This window comes from Tauraco erythrolophus, chromosome 4, assembly GCF_009769465.1.
Source record: "Tauraco erythrolophus isolate bTauEry1 chromosome 4, bTauEry1.pri, whole genome shotgun sequence".
NCBI lineage: Eukaryota > Metazoa > Chordata > Aves > Musophagiformes > Musophagidae > Tauraco > Tauraco erythrolophus.
This window is the reverse complement of record NC_141468.1, coordinates 79,860,881-79,876,433: the sequence shown is the minus strand read 5'-3', so window position 1 is coordinate 79,876,433 and position 15,553 is coordinate 79,860,881. Positions and strand designations below refer to the sequence as shown.

Here is a 15,553-nt window from a genome sequence, read left to right as displayed (position 1 = left end):
TGAAGCTCATGCAGTTAGCATTGGCCCATTTCTCAAGCCTGTCAAGGTCCCTCTGTATGGCATCTCTTCCCTCAAGTGAGTCCACGGCACCACACAGCTTGGTGTTGTCAGCAAACTTACTGAGGGTGCACTCAATGCCATGATCCATGTTGCTGACAAAGATGTTGAACAGCACTGGACCCAGAACAGACCCCTGAGGGACACCGCTTGGCACTGGTCTCCATGTAGACATTGCACTATTGACCACAACTCTTTGAGTGTGACCATCCAGCCAGTTCTTTATCCACCGAGTGGCCCATCTGTCAAATCCGTGTCTCTCCATTTTGGAGACAAGGATGTCATGTGGGACAGTGTCAGATGCCTTGCACAAGTCCAGGAAAACAACATCCGTTGCTTTACCCACGTCAACCAGTGCTGTAGCTTTGTCGTAGAAAGCCACTAAATTAGTCAGGCACGACTTGCCCCTAGTGAAGCCATGTTGGCTGTCACCAACCACTTGGTTATTTTTTATGTGCCTTAGTACAGCTACCAGGAGAAGCTGTTCCATGATGTTACCTGGCACAGAGGTAAGGCTGACTGGTCTGTAGTTTCCCGGGTTGTCCTTGGTCCTTTTTTTAAAGATGGGGGTTACGTTTACCCTTTTCCAATCTGTAGGAACCTCACCAGACTGCCAGGACCTCTCAAATATGATGGCTAGTGGCCTTACAACTTCAGCCGCCAGTTCCTGCAGGACCCATGGATCATTCTTAAAGTTTCTCCTCGAGGTTAAATACACAGAAGAAAGGATCCTTAGGAAGTGCAAGGAACTTGCAGAATAGAGACTGCTTCTGCACTAACATGTGCAGTGTTCTCACATAATTATTTTTAAACACCTCGTTCAGGGCGCTGTGTCAGCAGTGATTCTTCAACTCCAGTAGTCAGAAGCATGGAAGGAGAAAAGATTATTAATAAAATTCCTAAGGATCTCCTGAGCTCCTTGTGCGATATCCAGACATGCTGTTGGAGTGTGAAATTCTCCAGAAGTCTAGCTTTGTATATGAGGAAACGCAAGAGGAAAGCTCGAGCATGTTTTGGTTCTGTAGCAGAATGCTTTTCTTTCACAGAAATACAAACATACAGTGAATGTGCAAATTCCATTTCGTACTGCTGTCTGGGATGTAAATGTGGCGCACTTGTAAGAACACAGTAGAAAATGTCAGAATGTTTTTGTTAGTGTCTGATGTGGGTATCATTCAGAACTAGTAGAAAAATAACATTCTAAGGACTTTTCTTGGAGAATTTCCAGGTCAACTTCTTGGACATCAATGTGTGTTGATACGATAATGGGAGGATAAGGCAGTTGTCAGAGGCTTTTCTGAGCAGAGCAGCAGGTGCAGAGTTTTTCAGTAGTATTTTACTCTACTTTTCTGCAACTTTTCCAGAGGATTGAATATTCCTAAATGGTTTTTATGGTTAATGTGAAGTGTTTGAATATTCTTTTTTTGAAGCAGATGCACCCTTTTATTAATGAAATCATTTTCTTTGAGACTCCAATTTTCTTTTGGAAAGTTCTGAGTAGATATTTATGTAACTGAACAGGGTGGTCACTGTCAGTGAGTTTAGAGTACTATTCCTACATTCTGTTCGAGATTCATAAAGTAATAAACTCAGCATTTAAAAATCTTTATTTTTGAATTCTTTGCCTAATAGTAAGTAATGCTATTTAATCTGTTTGTACTGATTTAAAAGTCTCTCTGAAATTCGGCTAATGATCTGAAAGCCATCACAGAGTTTTTACTGCACAAATGCTCCAATAAAGCTGTTGGTTATTGTACCACTAGAGTTTGTTTTTTGAATTGATAGTACGTGGGAGAGAGAGAACCTTGATCTTGCAGAAAATGCAAGATCACTTGACTCTGACTATTCTTTCACTTGACTTTTCCTAATTTCAAAATATGGGATGTGACTAAAATTACTGTCTTGATATAATTTCCTTCATGGATTAAAATGATTTTTTTCCAGCCTTACAATGTGTCACTCTGTGGTTGCAAAGATATACTTGTAGAACTTCTTGCCTGGTTCAAAATACATCATTGTTAGAAGAAAACTAGAATGATTCTAGTTGAAAAGTAAACATGTCCTTGTGAAATGTCTGCGGACAGTATTGTAGGAAAATGGCAGATAACGCAAGTTCTGACTGTAGCAGGATTATAAAAATAACTCCGGTTAAATGGTAATGGATAAGATCATTATCTGAGCTGAATTGTGCACAAGAGTTTTTCCTTCTAAGTGCTAAGAGTGAAGTTCCTCAATGTGCCATATTTCTTAAAAAGAAATACCATAGTTACATTTTTTTTCTCTGGTTCAGTTTGTGCTTTGGATTCTGTCTGTTAGTGCAATTTGTCTGTTAGTGCCTTTTGCACTAGTATTGTCAGAGTTTTTTGTAAGTTTTGAGTTTTTGGTCCCTTTTAATGCAACCTCATTGAGGTGCTGAGCTCACTCCAAAAGGCACTGTAGGAAAGGCTCCTCAGATCCAGAAGTTTAGAGAGGCTTCTCTGACTAGTTCTGCGACTTTTGTCTTAAACCAAAATAAACAGTTGTGAGTGTATCAAGATAATGAATGCAGAGGTTCTGTGCACGTAACAATAAAAGCCTGAGAAGTGTAAACAATAAATAGGAAATACAGAGGCAATACCACTTTGTGCCAAGTAATGCCCTCTCATTTCTGCAGTTGTGCAGTGAGGCACATAGTCTGCATGGCAGTCGGCAAGAAAGCGGCAGTCTTGTCTGTGAGCATCTATCTGTGTTCGTTGGGAGATTATTTTTTTTGTGTGTTTAAAATTCTCTATGTTTCTTCCAAGGACTGTGTTAGATAAATTCATATTATTGCTTGTTTTAAGGTTCCAGCTAGTTCGGCTTGTTTAAAGTTTTAAATTGTACTCGGAGTTCATTTTGTGATGCTAGTTATCAAAGAGATAAAATGTGGTTTAAGAAGACCTGTCTTGTTACAGCGTAGTGTTTTCAGCTTTAGATAACAGACCCTTTGTTGCTGTCAATTGGAGATGTCCTTTGAAGTATGCTCACGGTTTAAAATTGATTTTTTTGTTGTGCCAAGACGACAGAGCAACAGAGAGATACAAGGTAGAATAGGTAGTTGCTTTGTTACCTAGCAGCTTTTCAAGGTGGCTGACCTTGCCCTTGTTACTGTAATAGGATGAATTAAAACAGATTCCTAGGTCGTCTTTAGTGTCCCACTCATCTCATGATTAGAGCAACCTTATGCACAGCTGTGAGGACTTCACCATTATAGGATGAATGAATGATCAAAATAATAACTAAAAGCTAGAGTGCCAAAGTTACATGTTTAGGAACACTGATTTTCCAGAGACAAATTAATTTCTGATATTTAATGTTTTGTTCTGTCTGGACAGTACTTTAGAACTCTTAATCATTCTAAGGAACTGTGGTGAAGTTTAAACGTTTATTTTTAAGTGTTATCTTAATAATTTCATTTTGAATATGTTAGTATATAAATACCCTGGACATCTTTTTTTGTCTTCAAAGTCTGTATCTTTTGATTTTATTTTAGTTTTTTAAAACTTTATTCAAGTTGTATCACATGGTGGTTTCCTTTAGCTATAAATTAAATTATTACTGCAGTTTTATTATTGCAGCATTTTTTTTTTCTATTTTTGGACATGATACTTTTTACAGCTTGTGCTGTTCCTATCAGACCTTCTTTTACGATTGAAACCAAAAGTTGTAGGATACATTATTGTTATGGCTGCGTAGTTAATGCTTTGTGGTATTTGCAGTGGATTTTGTTGAAACGGTTTATGGAAAACTGTTGCCTCAAAGATTACTTTTCATATTTAGAAAAGATAAACTATTCTGTAGTCTGTCCAAGTGATTCTTGCAGGTTTATTCCTAAGATCAATTACATGTATAACTTGCAATGTGTGACTGATAGACAAAGTGTAGAACAGCGGAGGTTTGCTTTCTTTGGTGTGAAAATCCAAGTAGTTACTCTCTTTTTAATCTGGGACATTCTGTTTAGATTTACGTAGTTGAATTAGTTTAGGTCACAGATGTTATGTCGCAGTGGACTGTATAAAATACTTGTGTTTAGTGATGTCAGTCATAAGGCTTTCAAGATGCTAATCTTTAGGTGTCTAAGCATTTAAACTGTTCCAAGGAGTATTTACCTGAGATGAGGAACAAATGCAGGGAAACGTCTCAAGGCTTGCTGACAGAGATGTTAAGAATATGAAGTTGTTGAGGAATATGTTTCTGTCGAAATTACAAATACATTCATCCATATCAGAGATACAGAAGCTATGGGAGATTCTGTTAATTCTGTTTTATACTTAAAGTAACTTCTTTTTTTTTTCTTTTGCAAGAAAAAAGAGTATTCTCTAGCGTCGTAGCAGTGACGCGGGTTTTTTCATGGAATTTGGGATCTAAGAAAAGAATTGAGTTTTGATGGGAACGTTGCTAAGAGGCTTACATTGCTGCTTGTCCATCTCAGAGTATACCTTGGTATTAAAGCTAATACTCCTCAATAGTGAGCTGCCACTAAGAGGAATGATGCTGCTTTTCTGTACGATTTGTCGTGCTCTCTAGCAGTCTTCTGATGGTGGTGATGGTAGTGATTTGGCCTGACTGACCCAGTAGAAAACTAGCCCTGCAAATGAATGGTTTGGTGTTCAATCAACCAGCTGAAATACCTCATCCTTTAAACGCATGAAAGCTGGACGCCATTTTAATCCTAAATGTTCTTAAAATTGTTTCTTCAGTATTTGAAGAATTTTCTCAACGTCCAAACTTAAACCTGCTTTTTTGCTCGTTCAGCAGTTGGGGCTTGAGAAGTGAGGTACGTGCTCTCTGACTTTGTCTGGCAGAAATACACCGATTCAGTATTCTCCAGGCTGGATGCTTTGTCTGTAGTTTAAGCTTTGTAGGAGTAAGTGTACCTGTTCTCTTTGGTGTGGTTGTGCTGTTTCCTGCTGGTTTAGTGTATCTTAGTTTTCATTTTCTAAATCCCAATAATCTGCTTCCTTCAGATTCGATATCCTAAGCAAAATTTTCCTTTTGACATATTTTAGTAGTAAAGATGAATATAGGGAGTAATTTTTAAAAAAGGATGGAGTGGCTTTGAAAATATTTTGAAAGCTGTAGGTTAGTCTGCTGTAAGTTTAGTTATTTGCTACCCAAGTTTTGTGTTTCAACTTTACAGGCAAGAGGTTGTGGCTTTTTGTACACTTATTTAACAATTAAATATTTTAGAAAGATGACAGGAAATTCCAGCATTTATGGGATAACCAGAGAAAATTAAATTAAGCTTCAAGGTCCAGGGAAGGGTGCTTATAAACCTAACAAAGGTGTCTCGTAAAAAAACCCCACCAAACCTACCAAAAAATCCCACACTTTTTTCTGTATAAGCTCATTAATAGGTTTTAATGAAGAGGCTAAAAGAATAAGGGGTTAAGGAATGTGTAGATAATGGCTCTGCCTAGTGAAGGACTCAAAAGATTGAATTCGAAAGAATATTATTGATGTATCCATTGCTGTTTTTGAGACAACAGAACAATGAGTCATTTGTAGATTGTGAAAACTTTCATAGTATGTTGTCCTCGTCATTTCATAATGTCACATTGTAAATATTTACTAAATTATACAATATTTAGATAGATTGAAATGAATCATATAGTTTCGACTTCAGAGTAATTGTCTCAGGATGCCTAGGGATTCAGCTTTATAACAGTAACTCTTGAGTATGATCTGTGTAATCAAGAGACCATTCTTGATTTTTCTTCAGTTTTTGAAAATCTATATGGACCTAGCATAATGCAGATTGTGGCTAAATCTTGAAAGGCCCTGTAGAAGTGAACCTCTAGCAAATAACTTTGGAAAGGTGTTGCTGCTTGTGAATCAGAAATTATTGATAGTGTCTTGGGTTATCTCCAGGTGAAAGATTCGGACAGGGTGTTGTCCTGTTGACAATACAGCCTCATAGAAGTCAACCTTGTATTTTGAAGGAAGAGGTAGGTGAATGGGTGGTGGATAGAACTGACTCGAAGAACATTTAGAGCACAAAGTAGATACGGTGCTGTTTGTATCTTCTAAAGCTATTTAATGCAATAAGTTTGGAAAGTTTCAGTTGGAGGAGGTTTGAGCTGGCACAATTTTTATAGAATACTGTACTGTTGACAGCGTTGTTTCTCAAATCTTCAGCTCTAGAAAGAGTGTTCTTTGCTTCCACTTTGTTACAAATATGATGCCAATTTTGAAACATTAATAAAAGTAGAATTAATATTCAGTCTTTGGTTTCCAATAAAGGGCGCATAATAGCAGTGTAGTTTTTGCAAACTTTTTTGCTTAAAGTCGTAGATAAACCTTGCTATAATCTACTCGGTAGATTTGCTGGAAAAGCTTGTGATTGAGTGCTCTGTATGCTTGCCTTTTTGCTTCCACCTAGAATCCAGGGCCATTACTTTCTGTAACCATTTCAGTGAGCTGCCATAGTTTTCAGTCTGTACTGTCACCTGATCCAAGCATGCGCCAAAATACCCACCGTTTCTGGCTCCTGTCTGCTGAATCTGCTTTGCAAACCCTTGAGTTCTTAAGCTTTTGCCGTAGCAAAAAACGACAACAGGCACTCTTACGGAGTGTACTGGACACATGCCATCCTGCTTCCCTAACTCCTCTAATTGTTTATGTAAATCCTTAGCTTTACTAAACTTGTAAATGCTACAATGGCATCCCCATGTGAAATTGTGTGGCTCATGTGTCAAAAAGGCTGCTTGTGAAAATATTTGTCAGAAGAATATGAATGCTACACATTGCACTGCATTCAGTGTTTTGTATCAATTTATTATTGCAATGTCATGGTGTTTGATTTTAATTGTAGAGAATCATTTTGTGTTTTAATATGCAAAGGTAAGTTCATGTAAACTCTGAATGCACGGTATTTGTATATAAACTGATATGTATTTTTGGCCTCTTTCTGGAAGAAAAAAAATACTCATTTAAATGTCTTAAGCAGAGGACCCAGTCTTCTTCACAAACACCTGTTTATGCATGACTCATATAGAAGTTTTTGAACTTGTGCAATGAGAATTTGTTGAATTTTTTTGAAAGATCCTGATCCTGTTAGCACTGAAGTTAATGGCTGGAAAGTTGTTCTTATCTCTAATAAGAATGAAAGTGATCCTTTATCTTGCTGTAGTTAATAGTTTTGTTAATTCTGAACAGATTGTCAGAGTAAAGGGTTAAATGTTGCTTTATCAAGACAGCGTTGAGCAACCTCATGACAATATGTGCTTTCCATTATGATAAGGCATTCTGCTAGATAAGTTAGGTGAGCAAATTGCATTAAGGTTTAGGAACCAGTTCTTAAGAGAGTTAATTTAAACTATAAATTTTTGTGGAAGAGAGTTAAATGTTTGCATACAGTTTGGGACCCGTCACTACTATCTCTGCCTTTTCTGTTCCCCTTAAGCATATCTGTTCCCTTTCAACATTTCATTCTTTCTTTTTTTTTTTTTTTGTGACTACATACCTTTTCAGTGTCATATTCTTGTTTGTAATCTTATTCTTTATTCCATAGCACTTTCGCTGTTCATCCTGAGTCGCTTCATCTGTTGCTCACTTTAAACTCCTTCATCATGACTTCACGTTTTCTTGCACTTTTTGGCATAGAAAGGTCCTTGATGACAAGTAGGAGCAGTTTTTGCCAAATGGTGCCTAAAGGTGTGAAGAGAAAAGTGATGATTTATTAAAATTGGCTTTTTCATCTTTGTTTTTGTCTAGTAAATCGTTACTTCTCCTTTGCAGGTGTTTTTCTGTGAAGTACAAAAATTTGTTGGCTGTTCAGTCAATGTTTATAGCCAGCTACTTGTGATCAAGTCTAATCGAACAAGAATTGTTCTGCATAGTCAGTGAACCACTTTTCCAACTACTTAACACTGTTACAGAGAGAAACACAGATTTATAAGCAGTTGTCTTGTCCGTGATGGGATGGGGAAGGAGGAATGTCCAAGATCCACGTGCATTCCACCATGAAGAGTTAGTGATAACATTTACAGAATATTATTGGGGTCTTGCATCTCCCATGTAGCTTTCCATTTTGTCAGATGTTGTAGCCTTTGTCTTACAGTGGATTTCTACAGTTGCTCTGTTCTCCTACCACTACTGCCATTAACTGGTGGCAGCAATCTCAGCTCTGTTCAGACAGAGGTGCACACGCAAAAGAGAAGATGTTTGTCTCCCGCTTTCCTTTGATGTGTACCACAGGTGGTTCTCATAGCCGAGCTTGGGAACTCCAGCCCTATGATGTGACAGGTTATTTCTGTGGGATTCTCAGCTTTTGAAAGCTGGCAAGCGTGAGACCTTACTAGCAGGCACTCCAGCCATCCGAGTCAGGGTTATTGTATATCGTCTCGAGTGTTCGATTTGCAGTCAGTGAAAGCGTTTGAACAGTGTTTTCATGTTGAGAGACAGTGAAGTTCAGTGCCTTGGGACTCTGCTAGTAGTGCATTGAAACCTGCTGAAGGTGCACTTGGGTATAATGGAACATGATTGATACAGTTCATGAAAATCCTTAGTCTGTTTTGTGTCTTAATGTTTATATTTTTGTCTTGGTTGCGGAGAACCTTCATAAGAACTATCCCTGTAGGGTGTTTTTGTGTTGTTGTTGGGTTGTGTGTTTTTTTGTTTGTTTGTTTTTTTTTTTTTTTTTTTTTTTTTTTGTTTTTTTTTTTTTGTTTTGTTTTTTTTTTTGTTTTGTTTTTTGTTTTTTTTTTTTCATTTCTTAAAGCAAAGGTTGGATAAACTTCAGACTGCACACCCATGGCTGCTGTAAGTCAGTACAATGCTAATGCTAAGAGTTACACAAACATTAACATCTAAAGTTAGGTATAGCTGAATATACATACCTCTGTGCTTTTTTTTTTCTTTATTTCTTTAGAAAATGATCATTAGTTTATCTTAGAAAGTTGAAAGCCTAGTTCTAAATGAAAAGTCGAGGTAATTTCATGAATGAGTACATCTTACTGTACGATATTTTTGTTACAGTGAATTTCAAAATGTGTGTATCTGCATCTTTCATTTTTGTTTGTCATGTTGTCAGAGAACCTAGTGTATGATATAGGGTTATCATACACTGTATGAATATTCCTGATAGTACAAAATTGGTTCCCAATGAATCTCAGGTTTTGAAATTAATATTTTAAATTATGATTCAGCAAGGAGATCTCAATGGCTAGAAGCTTGTATCTGTGCAAAATTCAATTGATTTCAGGGAAATTGTGTAAGAATCTATCTGCTCAGAACCCTTTGTAGCATCTGGGTGCTTGTTGTTTGTTACTGTTTTTCCCCTTATTTTATGTGTCAACAATTAATGTAGTTTTCAGCTAAGTTCAGTGGTACAGGTAAGCCATTTTGAAAGAAGAAACAGTTGACAAACTCTGATTGTAAGCTACAATACCTGTTGACTTCATAGGTAAAAAACTTGTGAGACGAGACCTTCAGTTCTGGGAAACTAATTGCTGAACAGTTAAAATAAGTGGATTGCCTAAACTTGTTCTAGTAGCACTCTTTTTTGCATTTTTAAAGTAGTAGTCAATAAAAGCAGGTAGGATACATTTTAGCATGTAACCTCAAAGACAATAAAGGTAATTAGATTAAGAATCCATTTGGGGATGGGGGGAGGAGAGAAAAAAGGTATGTTTGCCAGGATTCCAAAGCAAAAAAGCATCTACAAATACATAGTCAACACAGATCTTGTACTACTTCATGCTTTTAATGTAGAAGTAGTTTCAAATACCTATGGCTTCTCAAAGTTAGAAGGGCTGAAAAAGGGACCGTGTTTCATTAGTGATAAGATCTTCAACAAATATTTTTAAAATCTGGTTAACAGAGAGAAGTGCTTGCAGCAGGAAAAGCTATATTCAGATTATTTCAAAGATGTCAAGTGTATACCGAAGTAAAATACTACTTCATTACTAAAGATACTCTGAAATATTGAAAAACTAGGTATCTGTGATGCTTTGTTGCAAGTTACATGCTGCCCTCATGTTGTTGCAAACTGACAGTGTGGTATTCAAGTGGGTAGAGATTGGAACAATATCTACAGTATTTTGGTGTTACCTGTCATGTGGACAACAACAAGAACGCAGTAATTTGTCAGAACCTGTTCCCATGGATGATAAACAGGAAAATGAATGAAAAAGCCCTATTAGTGTTTACTTGAAGTGTGATAGCTAGGAATAAAAAATGTCCAGATACAACAAAACATCTGAATATGAAAAATTTGACTTTTCAGATTAACTGCATGAAGTTTTATGTTGATATAGCACAGAATAGTGAACTGATTTACACTTTGTCTTTCAGATGAACCAGAGACACGAGATGCATGGTGGGCAGAAATCAGACAAGAGATAAAATCCCATGCCAAGGCATTGGGTTGTCATGCTGTAGTGGGCTACAGTGAATCAACTAGCATTTGGTAAATCATGATGATGATTTGATTTTCAAAATGCCACAGAAAATTTACTTCATCTTCAGTAAATTAAAAACAATGAACTATTTCAACACAGTTGTTGGTACTATCTAGTATACCTACTTCAGAGAGTTTGTTAAAGTAACTTTCTGAGATTTCAGTATTGTGCTTTTTTTAAAAAATATATTTTGGGTTGGGTTTTTATTGTGGTTTTTTTTTTTTTTCTAATCAACATTACAGTTTTTATTTTAAGAAAAAAATTTAAACTACTTTTGTAGTAACAGTATTAATTTATGAACTTTTCTAAACCTAATCTACCTAAATACTTAAGACTGTTTCTAAAAGTGTATGTATTGCAGTGTCATTATTTGGTAACAACTGGCAGACCAATACTTAAACGGTAAATTTCAAACTTAAGGCACAAGTTCTTTACTAGGAATGTATTAATTGTGATTAAAGAAGAGTATGCTGCCTGATAGATCTAGAATACTTTAGGTGTAAATGTTCTGTATTTCTTTCTGGAAAATGCATGTCATTATTTTTATCTTTCAGTACTACAGTACTGTTTGACATGCTAAACTGCGGCTCTGCAGTAGTCTTTCTGAAATTGAATTCCCCAGCCCTGCATTCTGTTCAGAACAAAACTCCCAGTGTCTTACTTATTTGGCTAAGAAAATTCCAATCTTGTGTATTTTGGTGGCTTAATAACAAACTTTGAGAGGCTTGAAGATTGGGGGAAATAATTTGGAATTCATCTAATTACTCGTCCTTCTGTCTGGCCCAAGAAAGGTGGTGTCTCTATCTAGCTGTGGAAAGTAATCTCTGAATAGTTCCTCATGGGGCCGAGTATGTCTGATTGGTATCAAACAGAAGAGTGCTCTGGCTCGCTAGTTGTTTGGAATTGCTTTAGGAAGCTGACTGAAGCAAACTCAGACATCTGAGTTTATTTTCTGTCAAGTTGATCTTACCCAAATGCTTTAAGGAAAAAGCACAAAGAACTTGCTTTTTTAAAGAGAGAAGTGTGAAAAAGAAGTTTCATTTTACCTTGCAATTGATAAATTGAAGAAAGAAATGCAAAGTTACACAGGACTTTCATGAGTGCACACCATCTGTTTGTGAAGTAGTAAGACAACCAGAAACGATCAGTCTGAAAGTCACAGCATTGATTGCTTCTCATCTGTTGTTCCTTCATATTTATTACTTCACTGCAGGTAAAAAAAACCCACCACCAAATATATTGATCTTTCACAAAACGTGGAAACAATTTTTGGAAGTCAAGGGCTTCTGCTAGTAGAGTAGGAAAATAGGAGAACTTCCTTTACAGACAAGGCATGTTTTGTATTCCTTATGCCATCTTGTCTGGTTATGTCCTGTCTTGCTTGATATATTAAAGACCATATTTAGCTCAGAATTGAATGTTCAAGTTTACATCGCTGAGGGATGAACTTGCACTAAAAATGAAAGATTTGTTCCTTTGGCTGTCAGTTTCCTTGTAAAAGGCGTGAATATTTTGTAAATTTTTTTTTTTTACCTTAACTATGGGGAAAGGATGTTCATTGTATAGATAGGCAGTCAGTTGTTGTGTTGTTTCACACTTTCATTTTTAAGGAATTTAAGGTAGTAGTATTTGATCACTGATAAAATAGTTTATTAGAGTGCCCATGCTTACTTGCCAATTCAGCTTTATTCCATGTGTGAAGAGCAAGGCTCGATCTGTAAGTACTGGTCTGCCAGACATGTTATATATGAAAAATTATTCTGGAAAGAGAAACAATAAATCAAAAAAGTCATATATATCGTTCTAGAAAGTGTGGAAAAGCTTTTCTCCTTATTTTTTTCCCCTATACTATTTTAAGTACTGAAAGTTAGAGATTTGTTTCTTATTTAACAATTTCAGAAATACTAAAAGCTCTGTGGTCATGCTTTGCCCTTCTGAGAGCTTTAACTCTGCTAAATCATGAATATGGTCAGTTACTTTACATGCTATGTGTACTATTACTGTAGTTATTAATATTCAAATTTTACTGTTTTGCTACTTTTTATCCTCCAAGAAGCACCCTTGTCAGTGTTGTGTTGTAACTTCTCTTTGAGAGTGAATGTTTATAAGATGATGAAGCTCTCAACTTCCATTTTACTTTGGTAAACAATTACGCCTTGTTTTTTTTAATGTATCTTCGCTTTAATTGGTTGACTGGATTTCTTTGCATTATTAGTCGTAGTATTGAGAACCACACTTAAACCTGGTTAGCCTTTATGATGTTGTAGCATGTTATTTATAACACAGAGCAAAGCTCTTTAGTCTTTCTGTTCAATCTTCCTGCATCTCTTACTTACACAATGGTTTAAATACCAGACGAGGATTATTTGTGGGATTTAATGGATGAAATTGCACAAATGCACAAAATTAGTGTTTATATTGAGTTCATTGGGACTTTTGTACCAGCCTTTTAATCTAATAGTTTTAAATAAAAATAGCACTAAGTAGTAGGAATTTACTTTGTTGTAATTCTTTTCTCTTATAGTGAAGAGGTCTGTATTTTGTCCGCGTCTGGCACAGCAGCTGTACTGAACCCTAGGTTTCTTCAGGATGGCACCATGGAAGGCTGTTTGGAACAAAGGTTGTCATGGCAGCCTGGCTTCTTTTCCATAGGGTCAGAGAAGGGAGAGGTTGATTTTTTTCCTCAGAGCCAAGATAGTTCTTCTCTATTAGGGTAGGTTACAGTGTTACAGTGCAGGATGCGGGACCAACCACTTTACTGCTTTTCACTAACAACAACAACAACAGAAGTAATGGGACTCTGCACCAAATTAGATATTCTGTTTTTTATTTCTAACAGTCTGAATAAGGTAACACATTTGACTACTAACCACAGATCATAACTATTTTTTTTTTTCTTTGCCGCTCTTCAGGTATCTTTCTCAACTTTATATCACACTATAAAAAATGGCAGATATATGATAAGTTATATAAGCCAAATGCTGCTATGGCTGTAATATGTGTATATGTGCTCTCTACTATTTAAGAGCTGTGTGGGAGATAAAATAGCTTGATTGTAAAACAAAGACAGTGCTAGATTCTTACAAAAGATGTATGTTATAGCTGAAGTTTATGAACAGAATAATGAAAATGAAACTGAAGGAAAAACATGAAGTTTCCCCTTGTTTCTGCTCTTGCAAATAATATTTGAAGAATGAGTATTGACAAACAGTTATTTTGGAGAAAAAAGTAGTTAGATTAACTAATGCGTATTGATTATTTGTTATGTGTTCTTCAGGATAGTTATCAAATATTTCAAGGTATTATTGTTGTCATAAGTAAGGCTGTTTATTACACCTTAGCACTTGTATTACTTTTTCCATAATAACTCTGCCAGCATAGTATTCTTTATTATTATTTTACTTTGTTAGCAGGAGGACATTATATTCTCGTATAGATTTTTGAAAACTGTAGCCAGAAGAAAAATATTTATTTCCGTATTCACTATATGATGGAGAGAAAGAAATGTCATGTTCATAATATGAAGAAAACTGCATTTTTATCAAAAGATGTATTTCAGTGCTACTAAGAGTCTTGGTGCAAACTAGAAATGCCAAAGGAAAATAAAACAACGAAAGAGACACAGCCCATGTTTGAGACAAAATATGTTTGCCAAAGTCTGTGATAACTAGTGTTCCAAATCTATCAGATTTGCTTAAGCATCTCTTCAGAATTCACTGAGAAGAATTATTTGCGTGACACAGAATAAATTTGCAGTGATGCAGTTAGCCTGTGCTTTCCTTGTTCGTATTTTTATAGTGGTCATTCCTAGATATTTCTTACGGAAGAGTGGAACTAGGCGTTCTAAGTGAATAACAAGGTGTATCTAATCCCTTATCTTAGGAAATAATCTTGCTCTTCTTATTGCAATGTTAATATATTATCGTGCTGCTTCTCAGTAGGATGGTTGGTTTGTTGTTTGTGTTCTGCTCATTAGATTTGTGTAGGTTTTTGGATGCAATCCATGTAAAAGACTTTTCATTGTATTTGGTACAGCACATTCTCCGTACAATGTTGTACCATGGACTACATTTAGAAATCATAGTGCCTAAAGTCAGCTCAGTAATGTTTTGGGTTTATATGTTATTGGTCATCATATGTACTTTTTCTTGATCCCTGCATAACAAGTTTCAATGCAAGTTTTATTTATAGCATTTTAGCTAGTACTGTGCAGCCTAATTTTATTCTTCTAACTCATAAAATACAGTACTTGTCACATTGGTATAATGGAGCAGAGTATAGCTGCAGTGTATGATTTAAGTAGGTATCTGTAGGTGTTTATACACATGTGCATGTATTGATCATTCTTAATAAGATGCAGATGTTTCATGTATGTTCTCCATAATGTATTTTTAGGATTGAAGAAGCTTCACCACCAGGTTGTGGATTTTGCCATATACCGTATGATGAATTGAACATGCCATTCCCTGCTCACCTCACTTATTGTTACAACTGCAGGAAGCAAAAAGTTCCTGATGTCCTTTTCACCACAATTGATCTTCCTGTAGAGGCAATAGTTATTGGGAAGGGATGTCTTATTCAAGCCAGGTATCTATCGAAATATTTTCTTAGTAAAGTTTTGGAGATCTCTGAAAGAATTCCTGTTGCTAAAATCCAGTACGTCATCAAACCTTACATTTTTATGTTGAATTGCTAGGAGTTAATGACAGTGTATTGGGGTACAGGAGAAGGACAGCCTTCTCCTCCCCGTGTTACGTGTTGTGTCATAGAATCATAGAATCATAGAATCGTTAGGGCTGGAAGGGACCTTCAAAGGTCATCTAGTCCAACCCCCCTGCAAGGAACAGGGATATCTCCAACTAGATCAGGTTGCTCAGGGCCTCATCCAACCGGGCCTTGAACGTCTCCAGGGATGGAGCATCCACCACCTCTCTGGGCAACCTGTTCCAGTGTTCTACAACTCTCATGGTAAAAAATTTTTTCCTAATATCCAACCTGAATCTACCTCCCTCTATTTTAAAACCATTACCCCTTGTCCTATCACAACTGGCCCTCCTGAACAGCCTCTCCCCATC

General features: G+C 36.4%; 1 protein-coding gene across 6 annotated transcripts in view; it reads left to right on the top strand.

Annotated features, from left to right (window-relative positions):
• C2CD5 (C2 calcium dependent domain containing 5) overlaps positions 1–15,553 on the top strand; it is a 68,821-nt gene that overhangs the window by 31,833 nt on the left and 21,435 nt on the right. For 3 of the 6 annotated variants that reach the window (XM_086611275.1, XM_086611271.1, XM_086611270.1), the window contains 3 exons: positions 10,372–10,486; positions 13,003–13,191; positions 14,874–15,065. In XM_086611275.1, coding sequence (XP_086467401.1) covers positions 10,372–10,486; positions 13,003–13,191; positions 14,874–15,065 — 496 coding nt within the window. The remainder of the gene's footprint in view (positions 1–10,371; positions 10,487–13,002; positions 13,192–14,873; positions 15,066–15,553) is intronic. The other 3 variants (XM_086611273.1, XM_086611274.1, XM_086611272.1) reach the window with 1 other exon arrangement.